The 16,853-nt window shown below is 43.5% G+C and overlaps 1 protein-coding gene and 1 long non-coding RNA gene across 2 annotated transcripts in view; both read left to right on the top strand.

Annotated features, from left to right (window-relative positions):
- Nucleotides 1-13,748, top strand: part of NDUFA10 (NADH:ubiquinone oxidoreductase subunit A10) — a 45,787-nt gene extending 32,039 nt beyond the window's left edge. Inside the window, exon 10 of the mRNA XM_080598695.1 lies at nucleotides 13,288-13,748. Within this exon, the coding sequence (XP_080454821.1) occupies nucleotides 13,288-13,356 (69 nt within the window). The 3' untranslated portion in view covers nucleotides 13,357-13,748. The remainder of the gene's footprint in view (nucleotides 1-13,287) is intronic.
- Nucleotides 2-10,942, top strand: LOC308197720. Its single transcript, XR_013953239.1, has 2 exons — nucleotides 2-1,749; nucleotides 2,213-10,942. It is a non-coding gene; the product is annotated as an uncharacterized lncRNA (long non-coding RNA).
- Nucleotides 13,749-16,853: the final 3,105 nt, after the last annotated feature.

Here is a 16,853-nt window from a genome sequence, read left to right as displayed (position 1 = left end):
TAATTCTGGAAGGGGAGCACTTGTACAACAGCCAGACAACTGTCCCTGCAAAAGTGTTAGAACATTTGCAGCTGCCCCGTGCACAGCCTGAGTGTTAATCTCATGCACACAGATAAATATTTCTAAAAGTAAGTTCTGGGTTTTGCCTAGATCCCCACCTTTTTTTTTTTTGAAGTCTAGCTTCCAAATAAGAGGAATAATGAAGCAAATGGTTTGTTTCGTAAGCTGATTTTCTTTTTTGATCTTCAGATGTGGACTAAAGGATAAGTGGTTTTCATTTGTTTTTGTTTCTCCTGCCCTGATTAGTCTCTGACCTCTGAAATCTAAAATAATCCTTTGAGTCAAACAAGAAAATTGGAAACCCATGGTGACTTCTATAAAGAAGACTGCTTATAAAACCCTTGGGGAGGGGGTGTTTTTCTGAAGTAGGCTGAGGAGGTATGAACATTACATTGGTTCTCAAAACTGTTGTTGCTTTAAATAGCGTGTTTCTGTAAGCCGGCACACATCCAAAGCCTGTTGTGGCCCAGCACTCTCTTACACCTCATGCAGGCTCCCACACAATGATTTAATTAGCTGCTTGCCTTTCTGGTTCTGGAGACAATGGCTTCCAATTGACTTAGCACTTTGCCCTATTGGTTATTGTTGTTTAGCTGGCATGGGGTCCTGCCTCGCTATGCAGTATTCTCCTGAGGCCCAGGTATTGTAAATTCTCGTTAGGAAAATTGTAGAATTGATGGCAATTACCACTGCTCGGACAAACTGAAGTTGCAGGTGATGGTATGTTTCCAAGCTGTGTTGAAATCTTCTCTGCCACTGTGTTTTGTTGTTGTTTTCCAAGAAATCACTGAAGACAAAGGAAGGAATATCTGTATGAACTGTTACAAGCCATGATTTGCATGGTCAGAATACTGTCATTTTTCTTGTCCTGCTAGTATAGGGTCTATTACTAGAGATGTGAGATAAATATGAAGTTAAAATATAAGATATAGTTTTGTAGACTCATTTAGAAACTTTGAACTTGCAGTATTTTCTTCGGAATGTTCACAGGGACTTTTGAACTGACTATTCAACATAATTTGTTCTTCCTCAGCTAACTGTGCAGTGGAGAGGCTCTTAAGTTCATGCTGTTCTGCCTCATTTGAGATGTATTCATTCCAGCTTGTAAAAGGGACTAAAGCTAAGGGTTAAAGCAGCAGAAAGCTTCTCAATGCTCCCTGAGATTGTGTAATGTGTTTGAAAAACACCTTCCTGGTTCATCTGAGACATAGTTATCAGAATTTTGTGCTTTTTGGTATTGCATTTTAAATCCAAAACTTCAGGCTTAGACTACGAATTTTTGGAGTCCTTCACTCCAAGAGACGTCTATGTGTGTGCAGCACATATTTCAGAATGATCTGCTGCATGACTTGTTGCCAGCATGCAACATCCATCTGTACTGACAGTGTCTTTCTTCCCGAAGATGATAGGCTTTTTTTTGGCTGAAATGTCACTTAGCAGTGGAGCTGGGAATTATTGAGGCTGCCTGACACACAGCTAGGTGTGACCTCAGAGCTGTGTGCTGGGGAGCAGGGGTACTACTTCTGAAAGCCTTTTTTTCTTTTTTTTTTCCTCCAACTGTACAACAGCATGCCCCTCTCTGTGTTGGCAAGAAACTGGGAATGTCCTGCCTCCTCAGAAAGCTGGCTTCCAGGAAAAAAAAAAATGTGACTTTCCCTGCAGACATAGCGAAAGGATGCTTAGGAGAAGGTATAAGAATACCTGGGAAGGAAAGCTCGGATCTTGGATTGCTCTGCTCCATGCCAGTTAGTTGACAGCAGGAGCTGAGCATTTTCAGTGCAAAAAACACATTGCCAAAATGAAATCTCCCATCTGCAGGCTTGCTTTTAGGCCCTGATTCAGGAAAGTACTATGGAAAGTGGTAATGTCATTTGGAATAAGGAGGAATCGTGTGCGATTCGCAAAGCATTCTGTTCAAGTCAGACAATACTGTTCGCTGTTTTTTCTGGATTCTTAAACACTTGCAATCCCTCAGGCATGGGGCTCTTTAGGGATGGTGCACAATGGAAAAGACGTTGAGTTTTCCTACTTTGCCTAAGCTACTAGAAAGGCAAGCACAAAGCCAACCCTACCTGCTGTTTTATGTTCTAAGAATTGAATCCTTTGTGTCGAGACTTCTGAAGATCTGCATTTTTCCTCCAACTTTGTTTAGCAAATGAAGGTGTGAATTTCTTTGAAAGGCAAGGCTTGTGTTCAGAGGTACTATAGGATGACAACAAGCAGTGCGCACAGAAGAGGCAGATGAACTTGCAGACACACAAGTCTTGGATGTGAGTTTGCCTTCTCTAATGAGAGGGGATCTCAGGCCCTAACCCCTTGCCTTGCCCATGTCTATGTGCAGATGGTTGCAGCTCTGCTACCACTCTTAGATGTGAAGACGGATAAAAATTTTAGGCTCACGTGACTTGCAAGTAAAGGCTTAATTATGGTATAATTACAGAACTTTAACTTTTCCTTGTGGGAAATGCGTGCTTTTAAAGTTAGAGTAATGATGTTTACCACATAAACACAATGATTTGTGTAGGGGATTTTTTTTTCCTCGGCAGTCCTATAACTAGTTATACATCCCTGATCATACAAATAGGCAACTAACTGCTGTGCTTTTCAGCGTTGCATGCACACAATTCATGCTGCCTAATAATGGTGGTTTTCAGGGATTTGCAAATTCCAGGCAGAAGCTGGGTTTTGTTCAAGATATTAATTAGTCACAAGCAACTGAGGAGGAGGAGGAAACACTTTTCAGGGAGCAAGATTTTAGTACATTTGCCTTTGCTCGAAATCATGAGGTAGCTACATACAGCTCTGAATACTATAAACTTGCTTTTTATGTATATCCTCTACATTTCTTCTGTAAATGTTCTTTCCACGTGTGAGGAGGTGGCTTTCTGCCTCTCTCTTAGCATAAAGTCATCTGGCAGGGTTCAGCCGTTCTGTTCAGGCATTCATAAACTTCTAAAGATGCTTTTCTGGCAAGGAAAAAGTAACCTTTTAGTCAGGTTCTGTAGATCAGAGATAAGCGTGTTCATTCTTAAGTGAAGCAACATTATTTTAGGAACTGTCAGACTAGTAAAGACTTGACTACTCTTTTTTTTCTTTAACAACTGCTGTATCTCTGTGCTTTCTTCCAACCGTGCACAATCCCCACAGATAATGCTCCAAACTCCATGTGCGCCCTGTGAAGCTGGAGCACTTAGGCAGATGTGTTTGCAGAGAAGATGAAAACAAATGGTTCTGTTTAATGGAATCAGTGTACTTAAATAATGTACTTATGTACTTCACACTCCCGAATGATGTTGGCAAGTCCTGCCTAAATCTCCTAGGGATGGTGAAAAAAGAATTCTTTTACGTGCATGTTCTTTTCTGTCTACATAAAAGTGCAGCTGTCTAAGATGCATATTCAAACCATCTTTACCTACATCTTTACCTCCGAGAACAAAGCTGCAGGACTGTAAAATAATGTGTACCACCTTTCCATTCATTGCAGGCTGTAGGGAAATAATTAGTATTTCTTTTGCACAAACTTTGTATTTAAAAAGACAAAGAAATAAGAAGGTTGCTGCTTATCATGGTGTGCTAGAGTTTGGAGTCGAGGGCTTGTTGGTGTTCACTTGGCCATTAGAGCGGAGAATTCTTTTGCTATAAACAGGAAAGCTAAGTATTCAATGCTTAGTCTCCTTTCTCGTGTCATCAGTTCTAACAAAAACAATGTGTATTAGCCCACTTGCTCCAACCCTGGTTCCTGTAGCCTGTTTCCTCTGTCCAGCAGCTTGCCCCAATATCTTTAAACAGAAGTATAAGAAATCCTAGAGGGGAAAAGGGCTATTTTCAATAGTACTCTCTAAAACATGGCTTGCATCTTACAGTCTAGGATTTCTGATGGTATTTTTTTTTTCCATCCTTTCTTCAGGGGGTAAGAATGTGCAGTGGGAGTATCCCATCCTCTTTCTAGCTTGCTGGGATTCTTTAAGTATACGTGTGGGTGTGTATATTAAAGAAAATGAACAAATGCTTGGGCACATAGATTTTCTTCCCACAAGACAGGCCTATGCACCTAGAAGTTCCTTTTGTAATAAAGCGAATCTCATATCAAAATGTTTTTTTATCTTTTGTTAGCCCAACTGATACAATTGGAAGAAAGTCAGGGATGCGTACTTTACCCTTGAAGCAGACAGTTTGTGAAGAATTCTTTGAAGTATTTATTCTACACTCTTGAACTACCTTCAAAGACACTTTCTATCACAATACGAGTTCCAGCTCCAGTGAGTGCCTGTGCCTGTGTGTACGGCTTTCTTAGATCGGTTTTAGTTGTCATCTTTCCATCTGAGGTGTCCTTTTGCTCTTGTACTGAATTGGTAAACCCCCTGCTTCTCTTTCTTTACCCACGTACTACTTTTCCCCCACCATGCACTGGATGTTTGCTGATCCTGGACACTGGCCGTCAATCCCTTCAACTTCCATCCCATGATTCCTTTCCTTGATCATTCTTGGCCTCCTCCATACCAAACTTTGCAATGTCCCTTTCTGTGGTGAGATAAACTTTGCACTCATGCCATACTCGCCACGTGAGGAAGGCAGAGACAGTAGTATTGATTCTTCTTCATCCATCCCATCCCTTACAGATGTAACATTATTTGTCTTGTCAGTGCAGCTCCATATTAAGCAAAGATGAAATGGATGGCTTGATTTTTTTTCTGTTTAACTCCTAAAGAAAGCAAATAAACGTGTCACTGAAAGGTAGGAGAAGGCTCTTATTTATTTTTGCATCCTTCTCCCTTGGTGGGGCATCTCCCTTTTGGAATAGGGAGATGCTTACTCCGAGACAAAGAAAACTCGAGCAAGTCGAAGACCTTGCTACTGCTGTCAGATGCAGTCTGGCTCCCTTGAGGGAGCCAGATGCAGGTTTGATGTGGCCCAAATTGCACGTGGGGTACAGGCCTGGCACATCTTGCCGGCTGTGGTTGCTTGGGGCTGCTGGTAAATGAGGGGCTAGCAATCCCTTCAGCTTTTCTCTCCCCTGTAAGAATGCAGAGTACTGCTGGCTTGCACACCCAACAGCCTCTGTAAAATACCCTGAACTACAAAAGAAATGCTTTAGCTTCCAGGATGTCAGTGTGGATGAACAACAGGGAGCGTTTGTGTCAAAAATAATGCACTGAGCTTTAACGTGGCGGTAACTGGGTAGTAAACATCGTAGCCTTTGGCCTCAGACTTTAGACCAAATTGCTGCAGCAGTTACACTTTGCACATACATACGCACATGTATATAATCTCCTCTGTGTGGATAAATAGAACTTGGGTCAAAGGGTGTTTTTTCTTTTTTTTCAGAAGCCTGTAGCTTTTCATGGTTTAGTTAGGTTACAAGAATTGTCTTCCATGGTACTCTTGCCTTTGCAGAATTAAGGAGGTTAGCATATATATTTCTTTCCTCTCCATGTTTGCAGTTATATCAAAGATGGCCACTATGGTAACAAAGTCTTCTGTTTTCTCTCTCCTGTCATTTTTTTTCTTGTCTTGCCGAAGTTTTGGGTTTTTTAGGATCAAGGACTCCCATTCCATTTCTTATTTTTATGGAGATGTTTGACAGCTCTAATGCCCAGCCCTGTCTGCTCTTGGATCCAGGAAGGAATGAAAACAGACGCACAATAAATTAGGAAAGGCTCAATTTGTTTTTGCTGCTTTATCTCTGCAAAAAATATTTTTAGCTATTTCTAAAATAACAGTAAGATGTTGCCTAACTGGGTATCTGTAAAACTACAAGAACCTGAGGAATAACTAAAAATGAGGAATTACAACGTTGTTTCTGAAGGTTGCCTGGGAAGGGGTAGGAATAGGTCCATGATCTACTTTTCTTCCCTTCTCCCCACTCCTCCTCTCCTCTCACCAATCTTGTGTGCGCAGGGAGAGCGTGAGAGGTTTGAACAGCCTCTCTCTGCTTCAGAAAAGTGTAGCTCCTCTGCCCTGCTTCCCTTCAAAGATAACATGGGCAATTGGCAGGGAAATCTTATCCCAAATGTGGAGGGGAGGAGGACGTGAGAGACCTTGGGCGTATGTCAGATCTGTCCTGTTAGCTGTGTCTGCATTGTTTTAGATGACAAACCACTCTGTCCCAGGCGCTGGGTGCCTATGTAAATCAAAAAGACAGTAAAATCCTACTGGCATTAAAAGAATCCATTTCAAACTGACAGTCTGCCATTGAGCCCTATGAAAGAAAACACTTTTCTGTGGGAGCACATCCTCCTCCTCTAAAACCCTTCTCAGTCCCACACCACGATAGGAATGTGATCTACAAGGTAGACCTCTGCTTAAGATGAAAAAGAAAGGCTTCGTTGGTGATTAAGCAAAAGGGAGAAAGAACTTGCAGCTGAACTGCTTCCACTCTTCTGCATCTCCTAGGAAACTTCTTTTTAAAAAAACAAAAAACCCTCAGAGGACAGTTTCATCTTGGTACCTTATATTGAAGATTGTGCTCTAGATCAGGAAACAGTTTTGGCAAAGCTATAAGGATACTTTACTCTATTTCTCACTCTCGTTCCTATCCCTGCATTGTTCCTCAGGGTAACATCTCCAGGGGTCTTAAACCGTGAAATAGTGTATATTTGAGATGTTGAACTGTGCAGGTATGCTGGCATATTGGTTGGGACAGCATTGTGTGTGAACTTCCTTTTTTCCTGAGAGCATTTTTATGCTGAGAAGCAGTTCAGAGCTTTTCAATGTAGAACTGGCATTTCTAAGAGCTGTTGTTACTTTGGGCAACGAAGAATGGCTTGGGTTGGAAAGGGACCTTAAGGATCATCTAACTCCAGCTAGAGTGCTACAGGGAGTGCTGTTGGAAGAAGTCTTCTGCATTTTATCTGTCCGGTAGAAAGAGTGAATCTGCAGTTAACATTACACTGTCCGACTTGGATATAGGTACTTGGCTTTTTCCTGTGGTCGGTCTGCAGTCTGTAGTGGATAATTGGTGTTTCTAACATGTTCTTTCCTAAGAAAAAGCAAAGTAGACTTTATTCTGCCAGGGTGGAGAATAGTTGCTATAGCCAGTTGACGCTGTGGAGAAAAGCTGCAACAAAATATTTAGCCATACCATGTTGCTTATTTATTCTTGGCAGTCTTGCAAAAGCAACGCCGGAGATATGCATTAGATTGTTTATGGTGTTTGTAGTTGTTCAAATTACAAATCACGAATTCCTTTCTACAGATCAGATTCCTGCTGATACTCAACTATGTGGCTTAAAATAAAAATACTTCAGCTTTAGAGAAATGAGCTGTGTTCTCCTTACGGACACTTCTATTCCAAAAGATTTCTATTGACTACTCTGGTTGTTGTTTTGGTTGGTGGTTCTGATTTTCGTGTGTGTGTGTGGGGAATGAAGGGTAGGACAACATTCATCGAATGGATTTCAGTAAAAAGTAAAGTAAATTGAACCTCTGTTCAGTAAAGCTTTTGAGTGCTGTGTTACTTGAGCTATAGTGAATGCTAATAGTTAATTCATAATTAAGAATTTTGTCCAAGAAAAGAATGTCAGGAGTTAAGCTGTAAATAAACACTTATCTATGCCAATCCTCTGGAATTCAAACTACACCTTTAATGTGTGTTTAGGGGCTTATTACCCTCACCCCTTTTTTGTCTTTTGCTCTGGAACATGGAAACAAAACGTTTCCAAAGCGCATCACCAGATACAAATTTATAGGTTCTTAAATTCTCTTAACTTTAGCTGTGTGACAGTCACTGGCAACAACCTTCTGGAAGTCAGGATTCCTGCTGGAAAAAGCAGGAGTCTTCACCAACAGTGATGATGGCAGGTGCTATTATTATGCTTATTATAAACAGCCACTAAATGAAAAGGCTTGGATATTGATGAATGAGTGTATGCTTCACAGCTTAATGACTCTGTTTTTAAGTGCTGTTTGATCAGTGCTGCTCAAAACATGCTATTTATAGATCTATTTTAGCTGCGAAGCCCACCCATTAGTAGAAAGCAGCATGAAGAACAGAAGGAAAAAAATGGTAATTCTTCTTTTTTTTCCTTTTTCCTGGAATATTGAAAAAGAAGACATACTCGGAGCTGATGGATGTAGACCTTTCCAGGCTGTTAAAGCTCTCCAGAGCTCTACCTGTACATGTCTGGTTTGAAATTATTTTGAGGAGCTATGAAATGCAGCCACAGTGTATAGCAAACAGCTGGCTAAAGCTGTTTGTTGCTACTCTGCAGCATATACCACTTTATAGGGCTTTTCATCATGTTTATAGTTTTGACAGACACTTCTGTGGCAGAGTTCTTAATTTAACTGATGAGGTGATCTTGTTTTCGTCTTTTTACTGATGTTCTTTTAAAGTTGAGCAGTTTCATTCCACTGAGTCGGCTCTACCTTTGCTGGGTAAAACTTATTTCACTAGTTTCATTCTTCATGTGGTGGATTTTATAGCACACTTCTCGAGTTAATCCGTGCTGCCAACTCTGAGTTCTGCATGGTGTAACGCAGCAGACCAAGGCTTGATTCTCAGTCTCATCTGTTTCCATGGGGTGGAAAAGTCCATTATCCAACAGTGACCCTGCAGGAGCTTGCATTTGCCTCCTGCAGGGATGCATGGGAGCTGTTGCCTCTGTCTGGAGGGATCTGTGCTGCTGCTCGCTTGACCAGTGCTGCTTCAGCTGTGAGCTCCTGAGGGCAGAGACCCAATTCTGTGTTGCAAAGCGTGTGTCTAGATTGCTGCAGTGATAACAACAAGGCTTTTCTTACTTCTCATGGGAAAGGTGCTTCAGCTTTGTAACAGTCAACTGCTTTCTCTGACACGTGGTGTTGGGCAGACCTGTCGGTATGCTCTGTAGGTCTGTAGGAACTCATGCCAATAAAGGGTTTGAAGGGATTTATTTGACCCCATATGCTGTTACTCCTGCTTGCCCATGGAAATGTGTTGTTAATAACAATGCATAATAAGACATGCTTATTATTAACATGGCCATTAAGTTGTACCTGTTCTTCGACCTTACTCTAGCTTTCTTTGAAGGTAAAGAGCATGGAACGCGCCTGTGAATGTGCCAGCCACTTGCAGGTGACATGGTCTTGTTAATTTTCATCCCAGTTCCAACTGGGAAACTTCCTCTGAATCCAGAAGTGTCTCGGAAAATGCAAGTCTTGTCCAAGTATTTGCCTGGTCTCCCACTGAGACTGTGTCTAAATTTCTAGTGTCAGCAGTATCCTTCAGCAAGGGGTTTTTCAAGCCATTGGCTTCATTTGTTGGCATGTGTATCTTGTGCCGGAAGAGGCAGTGAATATTCAGTCCCCCTGTGTTCTCCCAACTACTGGCAAGCTAAGTAGAGCTGTGTCCTATCTCTCTTCTGGGCTGGACAGGTCACCTCTTCTGGCAGCAACCCCAGCAGCCTCAGTGCAGTCTGCCTGATCCCATCCCTGCCCTCGCGCTGCCTCCGCAGCCGGCAGGAAGACAGGCTGGGAACTTCAGCTGGGCCAGAGCTGAGGCTGCAGTTTGGGGCACTGCTTTAACCACTTGCTGCCACCAAAAGGAGCACAACCAACTGTCTGCCCCGCATCCCTAGATCTTCCTCCTACCACTTTTTTCTGCAGCTGTCTGGTATGCGTCTGGCTGACCGAGCTCCCTGAGTCACCGAAAATCACCCAGCCAAAAGGAGTGTATTGCTTCTCGCTGGGCGAGGGAGGTGGCTGGGCTCGTGGGACGATCCGGCAAGCTGCAGAGCACGTTTGGACGGCACAGCAGGGAGATGAGAGGATGGGTGCTGTGGGACCTCTCCTTTCTGTTGGCATCAAGCTGTTTGGTCCATTCAACGTCATCAACATCATCACGGTGCTTTCCGTTTGGCTGTGTTAGTGCAGGCTCCTCGTGCAGCTGAGCAAACGCTTGATCTGGCAGAAGGTGGGCCTTCAAGGAGTTGGAGGGGAGACAGAGAACCACAAGAACAGGAACAACTCCTGTTTGAGTATTTTTCCACGTGCTGAATATATGCTAAAAGATGAACAGCTTCCTCCCCTATGGAATAGACCAGCCTTGTTCCTAGCTGTGCACTTTTAAATTTTTTTTTTAATACAGACAGTTCTGCCAAACGTGAGCTTTGAAGGGCCCTTTCTCAGGAAGTCATTCCTGTTACTCGCACCTGACTCTAACGGTGCGCAGAATATAAACTCAGATGATTCTGCTTGCTAGGTAAAACAGGATTTGTTTATGTGCCGTTTCCTGGCTATTTGGAAAGCTCACCAGTAATATATCCCGAAACTTGATTGCTTTTGCCAAGGCCCACTGTGAATGATGGAGTATGCATGAATACTTAGAAAATTGCTTTGATGTATTGCATGCCTTTAACCAAAGGCACATGGGGAATTTGTTTTGGACAATGAATTTGAAATCTGCTGGGATTGATACTGTGCCCTTTTAAGAGGGTAGAATTCCCCAGAAATGAAACTGTAAACTCCTGTATTTTCCCAGAGAGCTCCTGTTGCTTTAATAATCTTGTTATCTGGGAATCTCTTGAAGTATCAAAGGGCCAATTATGTGCTGCCCAGAGAGGACCAGGGAGAGCTGTTTTTGTGCTAGAATTAATAGATACAGGCTGGTCACAGCAGGTCTGATGTCCTCCCTAGCTCACCACTGCAAATTTGTAGGGCAGGGACAGTAATCACTTATTTCCATCTCACATCTCCTCTTTGCTCAGCAGGAGTAACTCTTAACAGGACAGCATGGTTTCTTCTGATGTTTAGACAAAGCATTAAAGACAAACTTTAAATGAAAAGCCCTGGAAACACTGATCAAGAATGACTTGTAATAGCTTGTGACAAGGCGGGGTGGTGGGTGTCTCATGAAGGAGGCAGAAGTCTTCTGTTAGCTTGATGCTTTATGGAAAGAAATGTCTTATCTTCTGACCTTCAAATACGAAAATAAAAAAAAATAAAAATTAAAAAATAAAAAAATATAAAAAAAAATACCCCCACCTTCTTTAAAACATCAGGCTTTTTCCTGGATGAAATAGCTGTTTTTGTGGCATGATCATAGATTTCATCCAGACTTGGTCTTGCTTCTCTCCACAGGGGCAGTTTTCTTAAACAAGATACTTTCACAGGCCTTTTTGAAAGGAGAAGTCACTGGGACACATTGAGGTCCTGCGTGAAACCAGAGTTTGAGTGGAGTTGAGCAAATGTTTTTTGCTTAATTTGTGAAGATTGCCAGCCGATAGGATATTTTTTTAAAGGAAAGGCTTTATTGTAGCTTCTTTGCTTGCTCCAGATTTTCTTGCAAAATGCCTTTTGCCTTTTCACAGTGGATTGCTTTTTGATTCCAGCTCTATGTCGATGATGGAAGTTGTCTCTTGGTCTTTTTCATTCCTAAAGACAGGAAGAGAGGTTCCGGAGCTAGGACCCAAACATTTGTGGCACTTTAGTTCATGGTCAGTACTTTCTGAAAAGGACCGCTTTAACACCTGAGACGTAAATGCTGAAATGTATCTACATCTATTTCCTCTCTAGGATCACTCAGTTAGGAGTAATTGCCAGCGCAGCTACTTTATGTATTGATCCCGTTGCTGGGAGGCTTTGTATGCTGTGGCTTAGTTATCTAACGGGTACAGAGCCTGGTTTATATTTATTCAGGCAGCAAGTGCACTAAAAAATTTGTGGTGTTTTTGCAGTGCGAGTTGGTAAGAGACGATTTTGATGACAGCGTTGCTGGCACGCTTGTGTAGCCTTCCATCACGTGCGCGTGCTTTTGCTGACCTGGTGATGTAGCCCGCGCTCTCCCAGCCTGCAGAGAGCACGTACGCTGCCGAAGGAGAGTTCGCTATTTTTGCTGTACTGGCAGGCTCTCTCTTGCAGTCCCACATGCTGCTTTAGTAATCCCTTAAAATGGCTGCTGCTTAAACAGCCTCTTTCCTCGGATCTTTAAAGCTGAAGGTGGAACGGCTTGGGTTAGTGTCTCTAGTGCCGCCCGGTGTGGTGCTGCTGGGAGGGTCTTGTGCCTGTCCTCTCCTTCCTGAACCCCATGCGAGGCGTTGGCTGTGGGGTGTCTGCGTGAGCGGCCTGGCTGAACCCCTGGGTTCAAATGCCAAGGCTGTTTAGGCTAGAGTTCACCTCTGTTTGGTCTCATCTCTGTTACAACTCGCTTTCCCTCTCTGCTGAGGATGCAGACCCTCCAAGCTTTCCTGTTATATGTGATGTCCCTCTGCCAGTGCTCCAGTCCATCCAGCCTTTCCCTCCACAGCACATTTCTTGGTTTGCTGGGCTCAAGCTGTTTCCTGTGTCTCCTGAGACCAGTGAAACCAGCCATTACCCCTGACGTGCTGTCCGACAGAAAGGCTGCCTCGGATGGTCCCCAGCCCGGAGCAGTCTTGTGTATAGCGATGGGTTACACACTGTTAAGAGCAGAGCAGTTAAGTGGTGTTGTGCAGCAGCACAGTGTCTCCCTGAGCCCTGGTTTGGGAACCACTGGTACAGAAAAGTCCATCAGGTTAACCAGCAAGACTGTGAGCTGCTTAGCAGAGGTCACCTCCCAGAAACATGAGGGATCAATGCAGAAGAGCTACAGCCTGAAAGGTCAGTGACGTTCAGAGGCTGCAAGTGAAGGTTGTTGCTTAGGTCCCATGGTACCTGTGAAATTTGGGGTAGGGGATTTGAGAAACTTCAGTTTTTCCATCAAGTAGTGGTTTCTGGCTTTGCTTATGAAGACAGGCAGATATTGCTTTCTGCTTTAATGAAGTTAAGTTCAGCTCTTGAAGGCTAAATATGCAATTTCATTTGAATGGTTTAATTTAATGTAGTAATTAACTCAGTATTTCATGCATGAAACTTCATGTATTTAATAATGCGTGCCTATTTTGGCATGAGATTCTTCTGGCTAATTCCATTCCTCTGCTGCACACTCTGATTAGAGGGGTCATCTCTTACTAAAATGGGGAACAGCATACAGGGGAAGAAATGGATGAATCCAGATGGAGCCATGCTGTTCTGTTGGTGGGATATTGGCCTAGTTTATATGTATATACATACCATTAACATCGTGTTTTTGTGGGTCCCCCCTTACCAGTTGTACAGCTCTATTTTTTTGTAAAGACATGAATTTTCCTACAAGTGCTATCTTCATTTTGCAAAGAATTGCAGATTATAGGTTGCGCTTTTGCAGGTAACGTAAGTCACTGTACTGAAATTTTTAGATTCTCTATAAACAATGAAAAGAAAAATGTTTCTGACTAAACTTTCTGCTTTCTCTAGCTTCCTGGTCGCTATTTTAGTAAAGGCTACAATGCTGATGTTGGTGACAAGTGGATCTGGCTGAAATGAAATCTGCCTCACTTGGGAGCCCTAACAGTGATCAACCACAGAACTTGAATGAAGAAGAAGCTGAGTTCAGTGTGCCTGCTCTGCATCAATTCTGTGTAGCACAAAGAAAATGCTGGGTAAAACATTTTCCAGCCACAGCATGAGAGAATAGACTCCCAGAAGGCAAATCATTTTACACTGGTTTGTTCTTCCCTCATGAATTTGGGATGCTTTGTCTTTGAATGTTTAATAGTACGTGTGTAATAGAAAAGTGATCTGGTATTACAGGGGGCAGACTTAAGATCAATGCTGAACTTTTTCTTCATCAAGACTGTGGCATGTTGTTATACAGGATTATTGTTGTTTTGCTGAATCAAGACAAATTAAACCTGTATCCTCCTGGTTCTCACAAAGTTAATTTGTTGCTCTGTCACGCATGGTGTTTTATTAGTTTCATTAGGAGGGCGCACCTGCTTAGAAAAATAACACTCGCATCATGTTCTGAAAGCTCCTTACTGGACATCAGCATTAAAACAAGCAAGCATAAAGAGAAGTTTGAGAGAAGGAAATAAGAGTTCTCAGTTTGAACAGCAAAATATCTGTTTAGAAGTAAAACAAAACAAAATCAAAATTGCCAGCAGTTGTACCCATAACTTCTTCCTTTGAATGGAAACTGTAGATCAAAATGTTTGTTGGGTATAAAAGACAAAAGTAATTATTATTTTTGTAAGTCCCTGAAAATCCAAGTCATTTCTTTTTAAAGAAATGATTCATTTGGTATTAGTTAGTCACACAAATGAGGCACCTTGGCGTTGGTTCAAGCATTGCTGTCCAGATTTAGTCTGCAGTAATTCTGCATTTCCAGCAAGGGGCTAAGTACTTTAGTCATTGAATAAAAGTGCTGCCAGGCATTCCAGTTCTCAGGGCAATGCCTTTGAAATAAGCAACCAAGTCTAGCCCATGCCCCTTCCTGTATCAAAACTAGTATGAAGAGACTCCTTTAATAAGGGCCTTGGGGGCCCAGTTAGATACTGAACTAAATGAACAGTGGGATAGAAACGTGGCTCTTCTCACTGATCTCTGAGCTCTGCTTCCGTGTTTTATGGCTTTAGTCACATTTCCAGTTGCAAAAGGACTGACTGCTGTGCCACCCTGTGCTAATGCAGCTGGTGGATTCACAGAAAGAAGCAAGTGCTAGGATGTAAGACCAGTGCTATGCCTCAGGCTTGTGTGAAACGCAGCAGACCCCCAGTGTCCTCAGTCCTCTGAGGTTTTCTGTTCTTGGGGCCTGGTCAGCAGAAGGGGCTGCTCAGCGTTTCCTTCCACCCTTCCACCACTGGGTTGAGCACTTGTTTGCTACCTCCTGTGTCTCATAAGGGAGTGCGTAAGGGGTTGTGCCGTGGCAGGCTTGGGAAAGTGGATCTGGTTGAAATGAAAATGGCCTCATCTGAGTCCTTGTGCATTTTCATCCCAGAGAGGCTGGTTATCAGGATGGTGGACCCACGTGTGTTCCAGCAAGGCCCCATGCTTCCTTAATCCATACCTCTCCCAGGAAGGTGTAGTGGTCTCATGCCTGAGGCCCTGCCAGCATGAGCCCCAGAGTCTGCTCCTATGGAACAAGGTCCTGAGCAAGCAGTGTGTTAGCTTTTCTTTACCTGTTCAGAGTACCATCCCACAGCAGTCAGTAATGAGCGTGGAGATGAAAAGAACATCTGCTGGGGCTTTGGGTTCCCTTTGGAGTAGTCCAGCTTTGTTTTTACAGGTGTCCTCCATCTCAGCGTTGCTCTGTTTTCCAGGTGTTGTAATTCACTTGGCAGTGTGCACACAACCCTGTGTCAGATCTCTTAGAAAGGCGTTTTGTGTTGCGTGTGTAGCGCTGGCACAGCCGCTGTGTTTAACCTTGCCATGGCGGGGCACGGTGCGGTGCAAAGGAGTTTAATTCCAGTGTTGGCTTGTATGGCAAGCAGCGTGTGGTATGACAAAATGCGTGTTGGGCATAGTTTTTAATCCAGGTTTTAACTCTTCTTTAAAAGTAAAACTGTTTATAAACTAAATCTGTGAAGGAAATAACTTTCTTTTCCCTTGCTGTGGGAAGGAGTGTTAGCTGTGTATTTCTCTTCCCTCCTTCCCACTCCAACACCTCAGGGGAAAAAAATCTTTTAGCAAACCAGCTGTAAAGTTTTGGGCTTTTGAAGACTGTTCTATGCCAGTTAAATAATTCCATCTCCGGTTCTGTATTAAAATGGAAAGGATAAAATGGCTCAAGTCCTCCTCACACTTCTGCGTAGGTGCGTATGTGGTAACGCAGTCTGTCCTGTTATCCTGAGTTCCCATTGCCTCTATCGATGCATGGGGAAGTTTGTCTCTTGCCCGTCGCGTCCCATGCTTGATTCTGCCTGCTTTACAAAGGCAGATTCACCAGGAATGGTGCTGATCCGTTTATAACCATCTGTTCCTTTTTATGGGCAGAGCCACTGCTTTTCCTAACATCCAGGACAGTCCCGTAGTCGCACGACTAACTCCCCCTCGGGTTCGCCATCCGGTTGCACAAGACGGGTGGAAAGAAAGAGAGAAAGGAGGTGAGAACAGGTCCTGCCACCAAAACAAAGGCTTGATGCTCTGCAGCCTTGGATGAAGTGGTGATGCTGCCTCTCAGCCTCGGGAAGCGGTGATTTCATGCCAACACCTGTCCCACTCCAGCAGTTTGGCTTACCGCATTTCAGATTTGGTCTCTTAACCACCCCCCTCTGGCTGTTGCTGTGGTTGGCTGCTGAGTGCTTTGTGCTTTCCCAGCACGTCCATTAATAGCTTCCTTGTCAGCTGGGGACAGCCGTAGCTGCCCAGGGTGCGACAAGGTCACCCTCTCCGCTGGAGGCACCTGCGTGTGCAAGCCCCTCGTGCTCCAGACCTCAGCTTGACCTATTGATTCCTCACCTGCCCCTACCCACGGTGTATTCTGCAGCAATGACATTTGGCCCAGAGCTACAATTAGAGATCCAGTGAGTTCCACCTCCTTCCCCTTCCTCCTTCAAGGTGTAGCTTTCATGTTTTAATAGCAGTGAGGTTTGGATGTTAACCATGCTGCCTAAATTCTGTGAAAGGAAAGAGTTGCTGCTGAAATAAAACTGAAGATGTGCGTTGCTGTGCCCCCACCGCAGACAGAAATTGAAATGAATCCCTTCTGTTGAAGAGCTTGCTGAGCAAGTGTAATTTAGATGTACAACAAATTCCAGCTGGCTTTGAATGCTGTTTACAAAAGACTGGGCAAAATGAATCATTTGTGCAGAAGTTAATGGAAGCAACTGGAGCAAAGGAGAGGTGGGATAGCACACCGTAACTGGACAGGCTGCTCCCAAGCAATGCGCGTGCTCAGGCTTAGTGCAAGCATTTCTGAAGAGCCTCAAAAGCCATCTCTGTTAAAGGAGGCCTTGGAGGAAAAGGAGGTCTAAAGGTCAATAAAAGGGGCTGTCTTCCACCCATAAGTTCCTGGCTGTCTGCTGACTTGCACGTGATCTTGG

The sequence above is a fragment of the Anser brachyrhynchus genome (genome assembly GCF_964034855.1).
Source record: "Anser brachyrhynchus genome assembly, chromosome: 7".
Taxonomy (NCBI): domain Eukaryota; kingdom Metazoa; phylum Chordata; class Aves; order Anseriformes; family Anatidae; genus Anser; species Anser brachyrhynchus.
This window is presented reverse-complemented; position numbering and strand designations above follow the sequence as displayed.